The following is a 19,778-nucleotide window of genomic DNA, read 5'->3' as shown; positions in this document are numbered from 1 at the left end:
TGTTGGAGTTTAGTTTTTTGCGACGTGTCAGATAAATGTGTGCATGTTGCATGTCGAGGCCGCAGAGTGGGAAAACCCCTCCTCTTGTTCTGGTGGGACCAGTGGGACGACGGTGATGATGATGTCTCTGACTCACCAAAATGTTCTGCAAAGACAGATTAATCAGAAATATGTGATTGTTTTTCTTTTTAATTGACCTTATTCTTTATATATGTTGAATTCTATGCTTGACTCTTGACAAATTTCACAATAAAAGACTCTAGGTTATGCTAGCGGATATTTATTTTTAGTAAATAAATGTATTTTTCTATAATTGGTAACAAATCATTTAGTTCTTTTTTTTGGTAAAACTTCCAGGAAGTGTTTTCGGAAATGATTCACAAATGATAGACTGGTTACATAAGTCTTTGCTGAGGTATTTTACAGAGAAAGTCAGAGATGAAACAAGAGAAACAAGTATATTTACATGTCTGAGTGCAAGATTTACATCTACACTTACATGGTAGTGTCATTAAAAAAGTGCTAATCTGAGGAGAAAATTATATCAATAAAGTGATGATAAATTAATAATCTGAGTTTATGATTCATCAAAAGCCACAAACTTTACAGCAACAAAAGGTGACATGCTCTCTTATGCTTGAAATACTGGAATCCTTTTACTATTTTCTAATTGATAAATAAAAATAATGCTGAAAACTGAATCAAAATACTAATTGCAGGGCTCTACTGAATGTCTTTTTTAAATAGTATTTAAACTTCTGTTATAGTTTGACGTAACCACCCCAAAAAAAAGAAGAAAAAATAGATTTTGTGTTATCGTGGTTATGTTATTTTTTTAAATGTAAACCCCAGTTTTAATATTATTTTTGAAAGTCTAAACGCCAACAAATGTGGATTTAAGCAGAATATTCTGTCAAATAAAAACATGTTGTGAATATTGAAAATCATTACATTTATCTATATCATTTCCTCTCCGTTCGTCGGTCCGTTCGGTCCATTCTGTTAAACCTGAAATGTCTGGAACACCTGGAGTGGCACAAGTCTCCACTCAAGATTGAACTGATTAGATATTGGGGGTCAAGGGTCACTGTTATCTAATAAAAAAAAACAGAGTTTTCTTCGCCATAACTCAAGAATTCATATGATAATTATGACATTTTCACACACATGTCTAACAGGATAAATTGATGATGTGATGACATTTTGGACAGATGTGGATTTGAACTGCAACTTGACCGGTTTGTGGATGAAAACAACCACGAGGCGATAATTGTAGTTTCAGTAAATTGTGACTTTTGGACTTTAAACACTCTGGAGCTATTGGAAATGTTTGGATGTCATAAAACAATCGTATGCAGCCACCACTGAAATCTAATTCTATAAATAGTATATTACTACTAATAATAGTATAGTCTGATCTTTATCTGCAGCTGTGCCTATGTTGAATACACTTATTGTAAGTCGCTTTGGATAAAAGCGTCTGCTAAATGACTGTAATGTAATGAAGCTTCAAACTATTCGGTAAAACCCCAGAAACTCGGCCCCAGAAAGATGCCAATTCAGACTTTCTTCACATTTCTCTCCAATGGAAAAAATACAAATGTATGTATGTATGTATGTATGTATGTATGTATGTATGTATGTATGTATGTATGTTGAAATACTGTAGAGATTTGTGCAGCTTTGGCAGCGTGTTTCTTTAGTTTTATAGCCAGTGGTTGAAGTTTTGGGTTCAAGAAACTTCTGCTGGTCTGAACCTGCCCAGGTTTATATTGACACACACACACACACACACACATCCACACTCACACTCTCACTCTCACTCTCAAACACCTCTGCTGTTTCATGTCTGTTGGGAATTTCCTCCCTTGATGCCCACATGTAATTACGAGGAAGTGGAGTTGCGTCACAAACAGGAAAGGTGTTGAGTTTCAGCCTCGGAGATGAAACATCCAGAGGTGTAATATCTGTGTGAGAGAGCGAGCGCCCACTCTGACCCAGAAATACTGACACGACGTTTTTAACCCTTTGTTGTGACCCGACGCATCGCCGTCCTACTTCTAATTCACACGCGTCCTCTGTGGTTCAGATACAACCAGAGTGTTGACATTTAGAAAAAAATAGAGATATTTCCGCTCAACAATTTGTGATTTTCCGTTAATGTTTCTGGACTCATTTTGTTTTCTACTTAAAGATACTTTTCACTCAGTTATTTATTTACTACATATCCCAAAGTACACTAAATTCAAGCTTTACCTGACTGGTTATCAGAGTCAATGCTGATAAATAACGACTCCTCTGGTTGTATAGAAGTCTATGAGAAAATGACTCTACTTCTCTCTTGATTTATTCCCTCAGTAAACATTGTAAACATGAGTTTATGGTCTCAATCTCTAGTTTCAAGTCTTCTTCAATACAGCATGATGTTCATTTAGTAAATGATGCTCCATTTAGAGTCAAACAGACCATAAAGCAGGGGATGCTTTAGGGCGGGGCTACACACTGATTGACAGGTCGACACCAGAGACGTATACGACGTCTCTACGTCCTCCTCAGTCCATATATGGTCACTTCCTGTTCACTGGTTGCAAAAACACCAACATGGTGACGGCCGTGATCCAAAGATGGTGACGGTTAATAGATGAACTCGAGGCTTCATAACATCAGTCCACAAACCAGTGGATGACGTCCCCATGACTACGTCCACTTCTTCTATACAGTCTATAGTTGCAATGTATACATTTTTTCATGTATTTAAGGGTTACTGGGGTACTTTTTATCCTGAACCCTATTTTCTCATGTTTTTATCACTCGGGGCAACTCTTCACCGTCAATGTACGTCCACTAGAGGTGCTTGTTTTTGCTACCGACAGGCTCAGAATTTTTGTGTCTGACAACATTATGGAAAGAACCAATACAGAGAAATTAAAAACTTATTTTTTTACTTTTTTCGCAAAGATCTTGTATATAATACAAATAACCAAAACACTGCAAGTTGCTGCTGTGTTTTGTGGCGTTTTTCTTGAGTAAAATGCTTTCAGGTGAAGTTTAAACACTCACTGATTTTTCATGTTCTTTGTGAAGTTTTGAACATTTTGCTTTTTATGGATTTGAAAGACGTGTCAATAAAATATAAAGCACATACTAAGACCTACAGAGCCGAGGAGTGACCATTGAGGGAAAATAAATAATAAAAAAATACATAAATAAATAAATAAAATAGGTTTTGTTCCTCTGCATCAATCACATTCACTTTGCAGCAGAAGGATTTGTTATCTGTTAGTGATCAAACTGCACTCGGCCGTTTTCAGCGGATACTACAAGTATTCAGTGTGAACATGTCAAAGCCAGGAAACCATTTTAAAACACCAGCCGCTCGCCGTGTTTCTAGGAACTGGGTTCGTGTGACGCAGCGCTGCGATTGGCCGACAGAACCGGGAAGAGGAAGTGGTGCTCGTGTTTATTTACCGCGGCAGTTTGCAACGTTCCTGCAGGCAAAAATACCTGCAGTGACATTTTACACACACACACACACACACACACACACACACACACACACACACACACACACACACACACACACACACACACACACACACAGTAGAAACAGGAACACAGTATTTTTTTTATCTGATTTCCTTTATGTAAAACTGTTCAGTACCAAAGTGTGAGATAACATGTAAATCAGTGAGTGTAGGAGACACAGTTGGGAGACAGAAAACATAATAAGCTACGAACAAGAAGAATATTTAAATTCATAAAGATTCAATTAAGTTTTTAATTCCACTTGATTCAAAAAGGCAGTAACCTCCAGTTATGATACATTTTTGTCTACCAGTTTTGTCTACCAGTTCCAGGTTTTACTTCAGAAAATAGTGATTTCAACAAATTACTAAATTTATTTGGAAATAGAGCATCACCAGCTGAAGTCTGGTGATGCTCTAAAAGTCAGGACCCAAAAAATATTTTTATTTTCATTTTTTATTTTGTGCAAAGAAGTTTATAACTTGAATATCATTATTGTTGTTTGTTCATTTTCTGTTGATTGATATATTGATTGACTAATCATTTCAACAGAAGACAAATTGATGAGTTGAACACAGTCATGCCTCTGATATCCAAGAAAACAACTCGTGTTGTTGTGCAAAGTTTTTATCACGTTTGCACATCTGTATCCTGTAAGACGTTTGTGTGTCAGAGAAGAACACATTAGTCAGCATTAATTAACACACAAGAAGTGAGCCAGCAAGATCTCACTCATCTCTGCTGCAGGCTACGTTAGCCGCTAACTAGCATAACCCAACACAAACTCGTAGACAACTCAGTTGCATTGTGGGTAACGTAGGCGTCAGCTTTTGACTATGAAGAAGAATGTTTGGAATAAAATAAGTCTTGTATTTGAACCCTAGACCATCAGGTCTTTAAGATGTTGGAGCTGACATGGATCCAGCTTGGACCCAAGACCCAGTTCAGTTGATTGTTAAAATAACAAGGTTAAAAAAACAAAACACTGACACTGTTTATTTTATATTTAAATATTATTATATATTTTTTTATATTATATTCACAATATTACATTATCTAATTTTATCCAATTTAATTTTACTTTATATTATATTATTTCATATAATTTCATATTATATTATTTCATACTATATTATTTCAAATTATTTTATTTTATATTATATTATATTTATATTATAGTATATTATATAGACATTTAATAACAAATGAAATACTGATTTGTGTTTCAGATCAGTAACTACCAGGGTCCGGCCCGGGTGGTGGTCCAGCTGGTGACGGCGCTGACCCAGCAGCCTCAGCTTCACGCTCACAGTCTGGTGGGAAAACAGTGCGACAAAGGGATCTGCATCACGGACCTGCAGCCCAAAGACTCCAACATCAGGTCTGCAGGACACACACATGCTGCACCATCAACACAGGTGTGTAAACCCCGTGGAGGTCTGAGTCTCACAGGTGTGTTTCTCGTAGTTTCCCCAACCTGGGCATCCTCCATGTGACCAAGAAGAACGTGGCCAAGACCCTGGAGGAGAGGATGGTGGAGGCCTTCAGGATGGGATACAACTGTGGCGTCTTCATCCACCCCGACATCGACGCCCTGCAGGGGGAAGTCCGGGTCGCCCGAGACCTCAGCGGTGTGGTGTGTGTGTGTGTGTGTGTGTGTGTGTGTCTGTGTGTGTGTCTGTGTGTCTGTGTGTCTGTCTGTGTGTGTGTGTGTGAGTGAGAACCTGTACAGGTGACTTTGAGAGGACCTGTTGAAGTTTCAGACCTTAAGAGGACGTATTGCATGTGGAGACATTTTGTGAAAGTGAGGATATTTTGGGAAACGGGGAACAATTTAGGAAATTAGAACATTTCGGAATCCTTTTTCGAAAGTGAGGATTAAAAAAAAAGACATTTTTGGAAAATGTGGACAATTTAAAAGCCTGGGAACATTTTAAGAAATTGAAGATTTTGTACCTAATAAACCATCTATTGTCTTCTTTATTTCTGTCTCTGGCTTATTACCTTGTTTTTAAATTCATTTATGTCCGTCTCCTCCCTCCCTCCCTCCTCAGACCACCAGCGCAGTGTGATCAGCAGCGCGGCGTCCCTCCAGGCTAAAGAGATGGACCTCAGCGTGGTTCGGCTCATGTTCACCGCGTTCCTCCCAAACAGTGACGGAGGTTTCTCCAGACGACTGGAGCCCGTCGTGTCTGAACCGATCTACGACAGCAGTGAGTCTGAACCCAGCTACACATCCAGGATCTATCAGAGTCCGTCTTCAGGGGGCTCGATCCGGGACTGATGCTACTGGTTTAAGGTCCCAGACTAGTAAGAGATCCCAGACGGGTTTAAGATCCCTGTCTGGTTTAAGATCCCAGACTGGTTAAGACCCCAAGACCCCAGACTGGTTTAAAATCCCTGACTGGTTAAATACCCCAGACTGGTTTAAGATCCCTAACCAGTTTAAGATCCCAGACTGGTTTAACATTCCAGACTGGTTTAAGATTCCTAACCAGTTTAAGATCCCAGACTGGTTTAACATTCCAGACTGGTTTAAGATCCCAGAGTGATTTAAGATCACTGTCTGGTTTAAGATTCCTGACTGGTCTAAGATCCCAGACTGGGATCTGAAGTCTGGGATCTTAAACCTGGTAAGATCCCAAACTGGTTTAAAATCCCTGACTGGTTAATGACCCCAGACTGGTTTAAAATCCCAGACTGGAGTAAGATCCGAGATGGGTTTACGATTCCAGACTGGTTTGAGGAACCAGACTGGTTTCATCTTTACAGATTTGTTGATTTAAATAAACTGACTGATAAGTTGATTTAACACTCTCTTTAGCTGAGGACAGCCCTTCTGTGATGATCAATGCTGTTTATTGATCCATGATGGAATCGGCTGAAACAGCCGTCTGTTGCACTTCAACAGCATTAGCTGGTTTTCTGTGTTACTGGCCTTAAACTCTCTGAACTCCGTGTTTCCTGTGTCTGTAGCTCGTTGAGCTGAGATCACACCCTCCTCAGTGTTCGTGCCTCTGGTCTGAGGATTATTGTGAAGTCGTGTCAGGTCGCCTGGTTTCATTTCCCTCTTCCTGCTGGTTTGGTTTCCGTACGCTGCAGCTTCCTGTCGAGAAGTGAAAATCATCACATTACGGACGTTCTGCACTTTCGCTTTAGAATCAAGACTCAAACTATAAAGTTCAGTTGTTTTTTAATCTTCTGTTCAAAGTGTTTGGATCCAGTATTTGTAATAAAGTTCAGTCGTCCCTCTAGAGGCTGCAGAGATGAATGTTAAAGTGTTTGGCAGAACAAACAACATACTGATGATTTATCTGTTCTCAGAGTCTTAACAGTAGCAGAGTTCAAATAAATAAATAAATAAAAAAAAAATATATATATATATATATATATATATATATAATCTCAACAACCCCTGTTCAGATTTCCAAAGTCTGGAGGAATCTATGACAAATGTTCCAGTATAAAGGTGTTTTAGAGTCACTTGTTGAACTCATTCAGGTCTTTTTAAAAAATCCAGGATTCCTTGAAGAAGTTCTAGGAGATATTTAGTACAAATTAAATGTAGATTAGAGAGAAAATCTCAGGTTAAATGGTAAAAAACACCTTTTTTATTCCTCTGTAATGGTGACGGCTGTAGCCAGAGGCATTCTTTTTTTGGGGGGGGGGGGTTTGATATAATAATGTTTTTTTTGATTGAAACTTAATTCTTCATATGCTAAATCTGGTAATTTCACACAAATGTCAGTGTAAATGTAATCCTTCTAAACGTAAACCACAGTGAAAAGGTTGGTTTTTAAAAGGCTAAACGCCAACAAATATGGATTAAAGCAGAATATTTTTGTTAGATAAAAACAAAATTATTACATACATATTTTCATGCCTCCGTGACTGGAAACAGCCATTACCAGCATTAAGTTCTCCGTTTGTGTATCCGGCTGTCCTTCTGTCCATCCCATTTACGTGATATCCCAGAACACCATGAGAGAATTTTCTTCTAATTTAGCACAAACATGCACTTGGACTTGAGGATGAACTAATTAGATTGTGATGGTCAAAGGTCACTGTATGTTTTTGGCCATAACTCAAGAATTCATATGACAATTCTGACAATTTCAGACAAATTTCTAACAGGATGAAATGGATAATCATGGATGTAAACTGTTACTTGAAGCGGTTGTTTCTTCATGGCTGGAAATTGAACCCGCGGCCCTTTCTATTCTCTCCGCTGACCGACCCGCTGTGTTTCTGTGTTTCTCCCCTCAGAGGCTCCGAACGCCTCCAACCTGAAGATCGTGAGGATGGATCGAACCGCCGGCTGTGTGAGCGGAGGAGAGGAGGTCTACCTGCTCTGTGACAAAGTCCAGAAAGGTGAGACGGGTTCTTAAAGAGACAGCGACACAGAAACTCAAACACACAGTTTATACATTAAACTCCAGACTCAGTCACAGCTTTGTCATCATGAAACCTTTTCCGCTTCTAGTTTCTGTAAAGGTTTCCAGTTTCACTTCCGCTCGTTAACAGTTTCTTATCTTTCAAAAAGTGCCAGTGAAGTTATTAATTAATTAGATTTAAATAAAGTGTTGTATCAGCAGATAGCACCACCTGCTGGAAGGTTTGTTGAAACCCTCCTTTACGCATGTGTTTAAAGCAGCACTTAGTGGTTTTTATTAATATTACTAAATGTTTTTTAGCAGATTGGACTGTTTTTAAGTTTCAAATAATACGGGTGGCTCAAATCAAGCAATCTGATTGGTTCATAGCCGTGATTTGATACCCAAATATCACAGCTATGACGTCTAATTTTCACTTTCAGTATCGCTACTCGTCTGAGTAATAAAAACGTTAGACTCATGTCTTGTCATGGTTGCTTAGCGACAGGGTCACAGGGGGAAACGGGTTGATAATATATTTAATTTTTGAAGCGCTTTAAGAGGTTCTCAAAGGAAATTTACATAATAAAAACAAAAACAGTTAAAGCAATAACAATAGATGAGATTATAACAGTGAAAAACAAAAACATCATCTACAGTAAACTTTTCCAGATTGGGGTAGATTAAGCATTTAACATCTCTAGATAAAATAATACTGCTGCTAAACAACAAAGAAGAATATGAAGCAGAAACCATCTCACAACGACCTCCACCACTCACAAACTATCTGATCGCGTCTCGACACCAGAGAGATTAGTGTGAAACCGTCTCCAGAGCCGTTGGCAGCCGGAGAAAGTCACGCCGAGCATCACACAACAAACAGTTATTAAAGTCATCCAACGGACCACAGACAGACTCTCAGCGGTTCAACGTACATTTAAAATGAATAAAAAGCCAATTAATTAACTCTATACAACGCTAGCCTGTGATGGAAACAGAAAATATGCTGGCTGCCATATATTTATATATTTATTTATATATATATATATAATATATATATATATATTATTTTTTTTAATGCTCACTTCAGTCTGTGATATGTTGTGATTCAAATCCCACCACAGCCCAAAATAGTAAAACAAATGGAGTATTTTTTTTCAGACTGTTTTAGACGGACTATTAAGATTACAAACTGGTAACCATTAAGACTGAAACACCAGTTCGTTTTTTTTCTGTCCATCTTTACTTCTATCTGTCTCCACTGTGGCCTGTCAACATCTAAACACGTGTGTGTATTTGTATTCGTAGACTGTTATATTTAGCATGATAAGTTTTGTTGTCGTATTTAAATCAAATTGTATATAAATCTAAATTTAACTACTGAACAAAGAGTGTTATTACTGCGTTCTTTAAGGTAACAGAGCAAAAGGAAAAAAAAACATTTCAGACATTTAAGGCAAATACTCTGTAGAGAACACAAATATTTAATAAAAGAAAATTAAAGAAGTGATACAAAGAGTGTTTAGTGTAAATTATGTAAACGTGTGTGTTTGTGTTTCCAGATGACATCCAGGTTCGGTTCTATGAAGAAGACGACTCGGGGGTGACCTGGGAGGCTCTGGGAGATTTCTCCCCTACAGACGTCCACAGACAGGTACTAGGAGTTTGTAGTACTACTGTGTATAATGGCCACACAAGTAGTACTAGTTATAAATTATTCTAATCTAATAAATAGACGTAGTAGTAGTAGTAGATTAATATTATTTATGAAGAAATTGCGATAAATACAGTATTATCCCATGTAGAACCAGCTGTAAGTCAATCAAGTATATTCAATATATATCACCCATCGCTAGTAGTACTAGTAGTACTGAGCGGGGCAGACTGTCAGAACCCTAAAATGAGCAGTTTTCATAAAAGGACTTTTGTGCTTGGGAACACTTCCACTTCTGTCCACAGGGACCGCCAGAATCAACACAGCTGAAAGTTCCTCCAAGTAGTATCAGCTGTAGTTGTACCAGTAGGAGTATTTGTCATAGATTAATGGTACTAAAGTAGTATCAGGAATAGTACTACAGTAGTAGTATCAGGAACTCCAGCAGGATTAAACCTGATGTTACCGTGACGATGTGTTTCTCTGCCGTCAGTTCGCCATCGTGTTCAAGACTCCGAAGTATCGAGACCAGAACCTTCTGAAACCCACGTCTGTGTTCGTCCAGCTGAAGAGGAAGTCCGACAACGAGACCAGCGAACCCAAACCCTTCACCTACCACCCTCAGATCATAGGTAGGTCAGGTAGCTCCACCCTCAGATCAGAGGTAGGTCAGGTAGCTCCACCCTCAGATCAGAGGTAGGTCAGGTAGCTCCACCCTCAGATCAGAGGTAAGACAGGTAGCTCCACCCTCAGATCAGAGGTAGGTCAGGCTCCACCCTCAGATCATAGGTAGGTCCCACCCTCAGATCAGATCCCTCAGATCATAGGTAGGTCAGGTAGCTCCACCCTCAGATCAGAGGTAGGTCAGGTAGCTCCACCCTCAGATCAGAGGTAAGACAGGTAGCTCCACCCTCAGATCAGAGGTAAGACAGGTAGCTCCACCCTCAGATCAGAGGTAAGACAGGTAGCTCCACCCTCAGATCATAGGTAGGTCAGGTAGCTCCACCCTCAGATCAGAGGTAAGACAGGTAGCTCCACCCTCAGATCAGAGGTAAGACAGGTAGCTCCACCCTCAGATCAGAGGTAAGGGTAAGACAGGTAGCTCCACCCTCAGATCAAAGGTAAGACAGGTAGCTCCACCCTCAGATCATAGGTAAGACAGGTAGCTCCGCCCTCAGATCATAGGTATGGATAATGGGCAGGTGATCGCAGGTAGCTCACCTGTGCTCATATACATGTACATGTGTGTTCAGACAAGGAGGAGGTGCAGAGGAAGAGACAGAAGACGTTGCCAAACTTCCAGGACTTCAGCGGCCATGGAGGAGGTGGAGGTCTGTACCGAGGAGGAGGTGGAGGAGGTCCTGCTGCAGGAGGAGGACCTGGTTCTGCAGGAGGTGGAGGAGGAGGTAAAATCAACTGGGGTTACGACACACCTGGAAAACCTGGTTTTCAGTTTAAAATGTTTTAACATAAAACGTTTCTGTCGTCATGTAACATCAGCTGATGTTCTGGGTGTGTTTGATTCCCCCACCAGGTTACTTCCAGGGCTTCACCACCTACAACTATGGCGGAGCGGGAGGAGGAGGAGGAGGAGGAGGAGTAGGAGGAGGTGGAGGATTCTCCACAGGATACTCAGCTGCTCTGGGAGGAGGAGGCATCAAACACGGTGAGAAGAAACAACACAAAATCACCAGTTTGTTTACGATAGACTGAAGTGGACACTGATAGTTGGATGTAAGCAGCGGTGCAATGCATTCTGGTAGAGCTGTGGTTTTGTTTAAGATACCAAGCGTGTAAATGGCCGCTCCTCATTTGCATAAAGTTGAGGTCTAGGTTACTTTATGCAAATCACAGGTGTCCAACGCAACTCACCTTCTCCACAAACTCTGAAAACACATTTACACCAACCGTTTCAGCAACTCGCTGCTTTGTTTCTCGCCTCAAATGTTTCAGAAACACTTTTCAGTTATTTGTTTTCTAAATATAAGAGATAGAACGAGCTACTTTTGTCATTGTTTGAGATTATTTTTCTTTCATTGCACCACTAAATATACATGCATCTAAACCAAAAGAAACATTATGATTCTTAACTATAAAAATCAAAGACTTGTAGCTTAAAGAAACAAACGCTTAAATCCAAATGTTGTGTTGAAGCCTCTGAGGGCGACGCAGCAGACGACAGCGATCCAGACGATGACTCGGGGTCGGGGGTCGTGCTCAGAGCTGTAGCCCAGCCAGGAGGCCTGGAGGAGGGGGAGAGGACTGAGGAGGGAGGGGTCAGCGTGGAGGAGCCAGAACCACACGGAGGTACACATCACACTGTGTCTATACTCACATTATTAATGCTGCTGAGTTTAGACTTAAATCAAACAACAGATGAGCAAAGATGAGGTCGGACAGAACTTTATTTATCCCGATGGAAATTCTTTGCTGTTGTAGAGTTTGATCAAAAATTACAAAAAACAAAACAAACAATAGAATAAGAATATAAGCCAATATGAACAATAATTATGTTGTGTAAAAGAAGAAACACTGACACAGTGCAAAATGGAATAGAAATAAGAGTAAAACAAATGTATTAGAAACAAATTCAACTGAAATAGAAAAAGTAAATTGTACACTGTTCCTTTAAATTGATTTCCACCCAGTAACATGAATCATAAAAGGCTGAAACATTGAGCTTCGTTCCAAATATAAGACTTTTCTTTGTGCTGTTAAATGTAATATCATATATTATACATTGAATACATTTAACTTTAAAATTCGATGTTTTCCTTTCTGTTAGAATTCTCTTTTTGTGTGTGATGCAGATGAGCGGTTGGTTCAGGCGACCAGCAGACAGTTGGAGGCTTTGTTTCAGTACTCGGTCACCGGAGACTCTGCGTATCTGTTGGCTGCACAGCGTCAGCTGATGACGGCGCAGGACGAAGACGGAGACACGTCAGTAAAACTCAAAAACACTTTAAACCTCAACAGCTGTTTATAAAAGTATAAGTAAGTATTTTACAGAAAATGTCTTTCTTTTATTTTCCTCTCAGTGGGCTCCACCTGGCGGTTCTCCACAGCCAGCATGAGGCGCTGAAGAGTCTGACTCAGGTCGTCTTTGCTCTGCCTGGAGAGGAAGTGCTCAACATGAGGAACCACCTCTACCAGGTAATAAACTACTAAAACTCTGCTCTCTGTTCTGCTGCCGCGCTGAGCAGGAAGTCAACATTTTGCGGGTGTCGTTTCCTTGTTTCAGCTGATTTAGAAGTTTCCCAGCAGCAAGGACGCCACCTACTTCAAGAGCAAGAACAGAAATACATGTTTACAATAGACTTTCTAGCTCTCTGATTGAGAGGGAGAACGAGCAAGAAAGAGACTCACTTAGGAATCAGGGAGCAAAGATGTTTTCTAGTTTAAAAACAAGGAAATTACCTTGGTAAGGAAAAAGATGCTTCCTGGTTTGAGGGCAAGAAAGGTGGCTTTGTGTTAAGTGAGATAAGGAGGGAGAGAAGTTGCAAGAAAGAGACCTACTTAGGAAGCAAGAAGCAAAGAAGTCTTCTTATTTGGGAACAAGGAAATTACCTCTGTAAGGAAAGGATGCTTCCTTAGTTAGGGAGCAAGGAAGCTTACTATTTGCAGAGCAAGAAAGGAAACTTTCCCTGAAAGCAGTGAGAAATAAGTAAGTGAGAAATAAGTAAGTGACCATTTAGGGCACAAGAAAGATGACTCTATTTAGGGAGTAAAGAAGGAAGCTTTCTAGGTATGAAACAAGAAAGGAAGGAAGAAAGTGAGCTTCCTGGTCAAGCTAGGACGCTTCAAAGTCAAGGATCAGGAAATCTTACTAGTTACAGGACAAAGAAGAAGGCTTTCTAGTTAGGATCAAGAAAGGAAACATTATACTTGTAGGCAAGGGAGCGTCCTATTTAGTGGGAGAGGGGCTAAAAAGGAAACTCATCCTTAAATCGATAAACAAGGAACTGACTGAGTTGGTGAGAAATAAACTAGCTAGTGACCATTTATGGAGAAAGGACACTACCTTGATAGTGTGCAAGAAAGGCGGCTTCCTGTTTAGGGAGCAGAAGGAAGCTTTCTAGTTAAGGTGGAAGGGATAAGGAAGAAAGACACTTAAAAGAAAAATGACCTCAATAAGAGAAGGAAGCTTCCTGCTTAAGATGCATTGAGCTAGGAAGTGTACTCGTTAGGAATCAAGGAGGCTTACTAGTTCCAGAGTAAGCATTAGTAAAATAATCTCTAGGCCCTCTGTAACTTCCTCCTCCGTGTTTCCCAGACTCCTTTGCACCTGGCCGTGATCACCCAGCAGAGGGAGGCGGTTGAAGCGCTGCTATTGGCCGGCGCCGACCCAACTCTGACGGATCGTCATGGCAACACGGCGCTCCACCTGGCGTCCTGGCTGGAAGGAGGAGGAGGAGGGATGGTCCAGTTTCTACTGCAGCATGAAGAGATGAGAGAGCTGCTGGACCACACCAACACAGCAGGTACACACACACACACACCTATACACACACACACACACACACACACACACACACACACACACACTCACAAACACACCATACAAACTCACCAACACACACACACACACACACAACACACACACACACACACACAAACACATTAGGTACACAAACACGAACACACTTATACACAACTCACCAACGCAACAGGTACACACACACACACACACACACACACACACACTACAAACTCACCAACACAGCAGGTACACACACACACACACACACACACACAACTCACCAACACACACAGGTACACACACACACACACACACACACACACTTATACACAACTCACCACACACAGGTTACACACACACACACACACACACACACACACACACACACATAAACAGACACAGAAAAATGTTTAGCGTGCTTGACATTCCTCTCTGTCCTTCCGTTTCCGTGGTTACAGGTCTGTGTGCGATCCACCTGGCGGTCCTGGCCAATCAGCTGCCTTCTCTCAGGGAGCTGCTGGAGGGCGGGGCTAACGTGGAGGCTCAGGAGCGAAGCTGTGGACGGACCGCCCTCCACCTCGCCACCGAGATCGACAACGTGTCGCTGGCCGGCTGCCTGCTGCTGGAGGTACGGACTGGGTTCATTGGTTATACTGGGTCACTGGTTATACTGGTCTGGTTGACCCCAGTGAGATCTAACGGTGTGTGTGATGCTTTGTGTCGTCAGGGAAACGCTAAGGTGGACTGCTTCACCTTCAACGGCTCCACCCCCCTCCACATCGCTGCAGGACGAGGCTCCCTCAAGCTGACGGCTCTCCTGATGGCTGCAGGTACAAACACACACCTGGACATGGTTAGCTTAGCTTAGCATAAAGACTGGGGAGACACAAGGAGGAGAAAGGGGAGACACGAGGAGGAGAAAGGGGAGAAGGAGGAGGAGAAAAGGGGAGACACGAGGAGGAGGAGAAAGGGGAGACACGAGGAGGAGGAAGAAGGGGAGAGGAGGAGGAGAAAGGGGAGAGACGAGGAGGAGAAAGGAAAGGGGAGAGACGAGGAGGAGGAGAAAGGGAGAGACTGGAGGAGGGGAGAGGGGGAGACGAGGAGGTTAGGAGAGGAAGGGGAGAGACGAGGAAAGGAGGGGGGGAGAGACGAGGAGGAGGAACGGAGGAGAAGATGGAGGGGGAGGACGAGGGAGGAGGAGTCAGAAGGAGGGAGAGGGAGGAGGAGGAGAAAGGGGAGGAGGAGGAGGAGGAGGGGAGAGAGACGAGGAGGAGAGGGGAAGGGGAGGAGGGGGAGGAGGAGGGGGAGAGACGAGGAGGAGAAAGGGGGAGAGACGAGGGAGGAGGAAAGGGAGAGAGAGGAGGAGGGGGGAGAGACGAGACGGAGGAGAGACGAGGAGAGGGGGAAGGAGAAAGGGGAGAGGACGAGGAGGAGGATAAAGGGGGAGGGGAGAGGAGGAGGAGAAAGGGGAGGAGGAGGAGGAGAAAGGGGAGGAGAGACGGGGGGAGGAGGAGGAGAAAGGGGAGAGACGAGGAGGAGGAGAAAGGGGAGAGACGAGGAGGAGGAGGAGAAAGGGGAGGGAGAGGAGGAGAAAGGGGGAGGAGGAGGAGAAAGGGGAGAGACGAGGAGGAGAAAGGAGGAGAGGAGGAGAAAGGGGGAGAGACGAGGAGGAGAAAGGGGAGAGACGAGGAGGAGAAAGGAGAGACAGGAGGAGAAAGGGGAGAGACGGGAGGAGAAAGGGGAGAGACGGGAGGAGGAGGGGAGAGGGGAGAGAGGAGGAGGAGAAAGGGGGAGAGACGAGGGGGAGAAAGGGACAGGAGGAGGAGAAGGGGAGAGAGAGGAGGAGGAGAAGATGATGGAGGAGGAGAAAGGGGAGAGACGATGATGGAGGAGGAGGAGGGAAATTGGGGGATGGAGGAGAGAGACGGGAGGGGGAGAGAGAGAGACGGGGAGGGGGAGAGGGAGAGAGAGACGGTATGTCTGAGTCGGGTCCTCACTGTTTCTCCTGTTTGTGTTTTTAGGAGCCGACCCTCAGAAGGAGAACTTTGAGCCGCTGTTCTTCAGGGAGGAGGACTGCTGTGATGAGGAGAAGGAGGTGGAGGATGAAGATGAAGGCTACATCCCAGGAACCACTCCTCTCAACATGGCCGCCACCACTCAGGTACATCCACTTATTGGTTGTTTACACAGAACTTTCAAAATAAGACGTTTAATGAGCAGCTGAACTGCAGTGATGTAGAAGTGTACTCCAGGGGTGTGTGAGTACACTGTGACATCACTTGTGGGCGTGGTCACAGGTTACTCTTTAAGTAATATTAATATTTTGTTCTCATACTTCCCACAGATTTAACCAGACCTGAGTTATATTTTTAAAGCTGCATTAAGTGTTGTTGACCACTAGGAAGCAGAAGAGAAATAAACTCATCAATAAATTAAAAACATGCAGTGTTTATGAGATTTTGTATATGTGTGTGTGTGTGTCTGCAGGTGTTGGAGCTTCTGAATGGAAAAGAATATGAACCCAGATATCCACAGACAACCTTCACACCTTCTCAAGGTGAGTTCAGGCTCTAATCTGATATCATTTATCATTAACACACTTATGTGTCATGTTTTTCAATGTTTCAATGAAAGACGCTCAATTTACAGTGCAGTTAAAATATGTATGATACTAAAACACTTCTACTTGTTCATGTGAAAATAGATAAATGAAAAGGGAAAAACACACAACTGAAACATAGTTATAGTGACATATTTAAAATATTATTAATTATAAAACCTTACCTATTGCAGTGGCAATAAATGAAAACGGTAACTGTTAAAAAATAATCTAAATACTGGAAAACATTAAATAAAATATGAAGATCATTACATAAATAAGTAAATAATAAAAATGGAAAACATGAAATAAAAAACTTAAAAAATAACAAAAATATAAAACTGTAACTGTAAAAACTAAAAAGCATAAAATAAATGAATAAATATATTTTTTGGAAAATATTTAATAAATGATAACAATAAAATACATCATAAAAAAAATATAAAACTCTAAATAAATAAATAACAAAATAGAAAACATTATAAAAAAGATTGAATGTTTGATAAATGTGTGTGTAGGTGACCTGGTGAACCTGGACGTGGAGGTGAAGCAGCAGGTGTGTCGCGCTCTGGAGAGTGAAGGATGCTGGGAAAACCTGGCTCACAGTCTGGGTCTCGGGATCCTCAACACGGCCTTCAGGCTGAGCCCCTCCCCCGCCAAAACACTGCTGGACAGCTACGAGGTAACACACACACACACACACACACACACACACACACACACACACACACACACACACACATATGTATTTACATACAGAAAGTATATGAAAGAAACTGATTCATTTTCCTTATTTATTTATGATTTTTATGTCTGTTATGTCTCACTCGTCTTGTAGAAATTAATACATAAATAAACTCTACTTATTGATTCTGATTCTTGATGTTAAACTACTGGAGTTTACACACACACACACACACACACACACACACACACACACACACACACATAAAATGAGAGGGAGATCTTAAGAGAAATCTAGAAAATTCATCATATTGAAAATAAGGAAATACAACTTTCTGAATCCAAATTAAATTACAGCTAGATTCTTAAATAAATTAATACATTCATTCATTACACCTTACTTTCATTTGGTTTAGCATTTTTTTTAATGTTCAATTTACTTTATTTTTTAGCTGTCTCCCCCTTGTAATGTCGTCTGATTGCTCTTGAATTGATTCTATTTTAGTTTTACCTCCTCATACTATCATATTTTTTACGTCCTCTATTTATCAATAAAGGTTTATTTGATCTTGATTGGATAAATTGATTGAATGTGACCTCTGACCCCTTAAACTAAGTTGTGTTTTTTTTATTTATTTTTCGTCCTGCAGGTTTCAGGTGGGACGGTCAGGGACCTGCTGGCTGGTCTCAGGTCAGTCGGTGAGTGCAGAGCTCTGAGCGTCCTGATGGAGGCGCTGCGTTGCCATGACGACGAGGAGATGCAGGCGACCAACCAGACGAGTGGTGAGCAGCCGGTCGGGTCACGTTGGCGTTCTGGGTTTGGTTGAAACATCGACTCACTCAGGTGTTGTCTCTCTCTCTCTCTCTCTCTCTCTCTCTCTCTCTCTCTCTCTCTCTCTCTCTCTCTCAGGTCAGTCTCTGGTTCGGGATCTGAAGGCGGACGTTCGGATCGACAGCGGGGTCTGTGACAGCGGGGTGGAGCTATCCACAGCGTGACCGCCTGATCAGTCCGTCCCCCGGCAATCCATTTAACCCGACGTGATTAATCCATTAACCGATCGCTCCGACAGTTTTCAGGGCTGAATGTTTCTCATCACATTTAGAGTTTACTAAACAAAAAAAAACATGTTTTTAAAGAAACGAAAAGCTAAATATTTAGTTTGATGGTTTTCAGCCCACACTACACTCCAACAGCTCTACCAAAGAATGTAAACGTGTGTTTTGTTCATCTACACCCAAAAAAAGAAATGCAACCAGAGTCCCTCAAATATCACGCAGTAGAAAAAAAAGTATTGATTTGATTTTTTTTTTTGATATTTGGAGTCGTGTTCTGTTGGCATACTGTTTTTCTCTACAGCAGACGTGTACTGTCTGTAGGGGAAAGGTGCTATTGATACTGAAATGATTGTAAAGATGTTAATTTACCCCGAAAGGATCGGTTCAGATTGTTTCAAACCTGTCTTAATATAACGCTCACGTGAAGAATGATTCCTCCTGTTCATGCTGGATGTGAAAAGATCTCTTCAAACAAAATGTGATTAACAGTCATCTGAAGATGCAGCTCTTTGTTTGTTCCAGAAGTCCTGTTTGAGTTAAAGATTTATGAGTTCTTCAAACGCTAAAACACGAGATGTTACGACTCTTCAACTCTCGTGACGATCAGGAGATAAACTGAAGTAAAACAGCGTTCACGTTAAGTTAATCCACCAGGAGATTTGAGCTCACGTCCGTCCGGCTTCTTACAAATGAATGAGAGGTCAGAGGTCAGTCTCAACACATGTCAAACACATGTTTTCCTCAAGTCTCATGTTAACCAACAGGATGCAGAAACTCTGGGAAGTTACTGCTTCCCGCCAAGAAAATACACATAAACCTGTAAAACCACAAGGTGTTGTTTTAAAACTTTGTTTTTTTTACGGTTTAAATAAAGGAGAGAGAACGTGTTAATATGTGATCTTTAGAGGTGCTGGTGGGTGGTCAGACTAGCCAGTTTTTATGCTAAGCTAATGAGCTAATTTCGTCAGATGTCAAAACAGTTTTTTTTAGGGTCAAATTATCATTGCTGTGTTTTCGTAGACGCCACAGTTTACACGATGAATTTATGATAGATAACCTGGATCCTCGCCATCAGCTGCAAACACTTCTGGTTTTGTTTGGTATCTTTACTGAATCAGACCTGGAGACGGGGAAGATAGCGGTTTGAAAATGATGATGCGACCGATTCTTTGTGAAGTCTCCTCCTGAGTGTCCACTTTGTTAGGAACAACTGTACCATCTAAGTTAAAGGAGGTGTTGCACTGTGTTCTTTAATATTTTAATATAATTCAGTACAACTTTACCAAGTTAATTTAATTAACATGTTTCTGTTCACATCAACAAACATTATAAAGTTTGTACTGTTGAGCTGCATTAGATTGCACAGGTGTAACTTATAAAATACATAAAGTTTATTTCGTATGCTGT

General features: G+C 41.5%; 1 protein-coding gene across 2 annotated transcripts in view; it reads left to right on the top strand.

The window, feature by feature from the left end:
- The window catches only part of nfkb1 (nuclear factor of kappa light polypeptide gene enhancer in B-cells 1), a 29,911-nt gene that overhangs the window by 9,632 nt on the left and 501 nt on the right, over nt 1-19,778 (top strand). For both annotated transcript variants that reach the window (XM_054597414.1, XM_054597413.1), the window contains exons 6-24: nt 4,755-4,906; nt 4,993-5,156; nt 5,580-5,738; nt 7,792-7,896; nt 9,461-9,552; nt 10,046-10,184; nt 10,806-10,958; nt 11,087-11,218; nt 11,707-11,859; nt 12,363-12,492; nt 12,591-12,705; nt 13,826-14,033; nt 14,491-14,660; nt 14,760-14,862; nt 16,054-16,193; nt 16,520-16,589; nt 17,150-17,313; nt 17,966-18,098; nt 18,226-19,778. The exon at nt 18,226-19,778 is cut by the window's right edge and continues 501 nt beyond it. In XM_054597414.1, coding sequence (XP_054453389.1) covers nt 4,755-4,906; nt 4,993-5,156; nt 5,580-5,738; nt 7,792-7,896; nt 9,461-9,552; nt 10,046-10,184; nt 10,806-10,958; nt 11,087-11,218; nt 11,707-11,859; nt 12,363-12,492; nt 12,591-12,705; nt 13,826-14,033; nt 14,491-14,660; nt 14,760-14,862; nt 16,054-16,193; nt 16,520-16,589; nt 17,150-17,313; nt 17,966-18,098; nt 18,226-18,311 — 2,568 coding nt within the window. In that variant the 3' untranslated portion in view covers nt 18,312-19,778. The remainder of the gene's footprint in view (nt 1-4,754; nt 4,907-4,992; nt 5,157-5,579; nt 5,739-7,791; nt 7,897-9,460; nt 9,553-10,045; nt 10,185-10,805; nt 10,959-11,086; nt 11,219-11,706; nt 11,860-12,362; nt 12,493-12,590; nt 12,706-13,825; nt 14,034-14,490; nt 14,661-14,759; nt 14,863-16,053; nt 16,194-16,519; nt 16,590-17,149; nt 17,314-17,965; nt 18,099-18,225) is intronic.

The sequence above is a fragment of the Anoplopoma fimbria genome, chromosome 4, assembly GCF_027596085.1.
Source record: "Anoplopoma fimbria isolate UVic2021 breed Golden Eagle Sablefish chromosome 4, Afim_UVic_2022, whole genome shotgun sequence".
Lineage (NCBI taxonomy): Eukaryota > Metazoa > Chordata > Actinopteri > Perciformes > Anoplopomatidae > Anoplopoma > Anoplopoma fimbria.
This window is presented reverse-complemented; position numbering and strand designations above follow the sequence as displayed.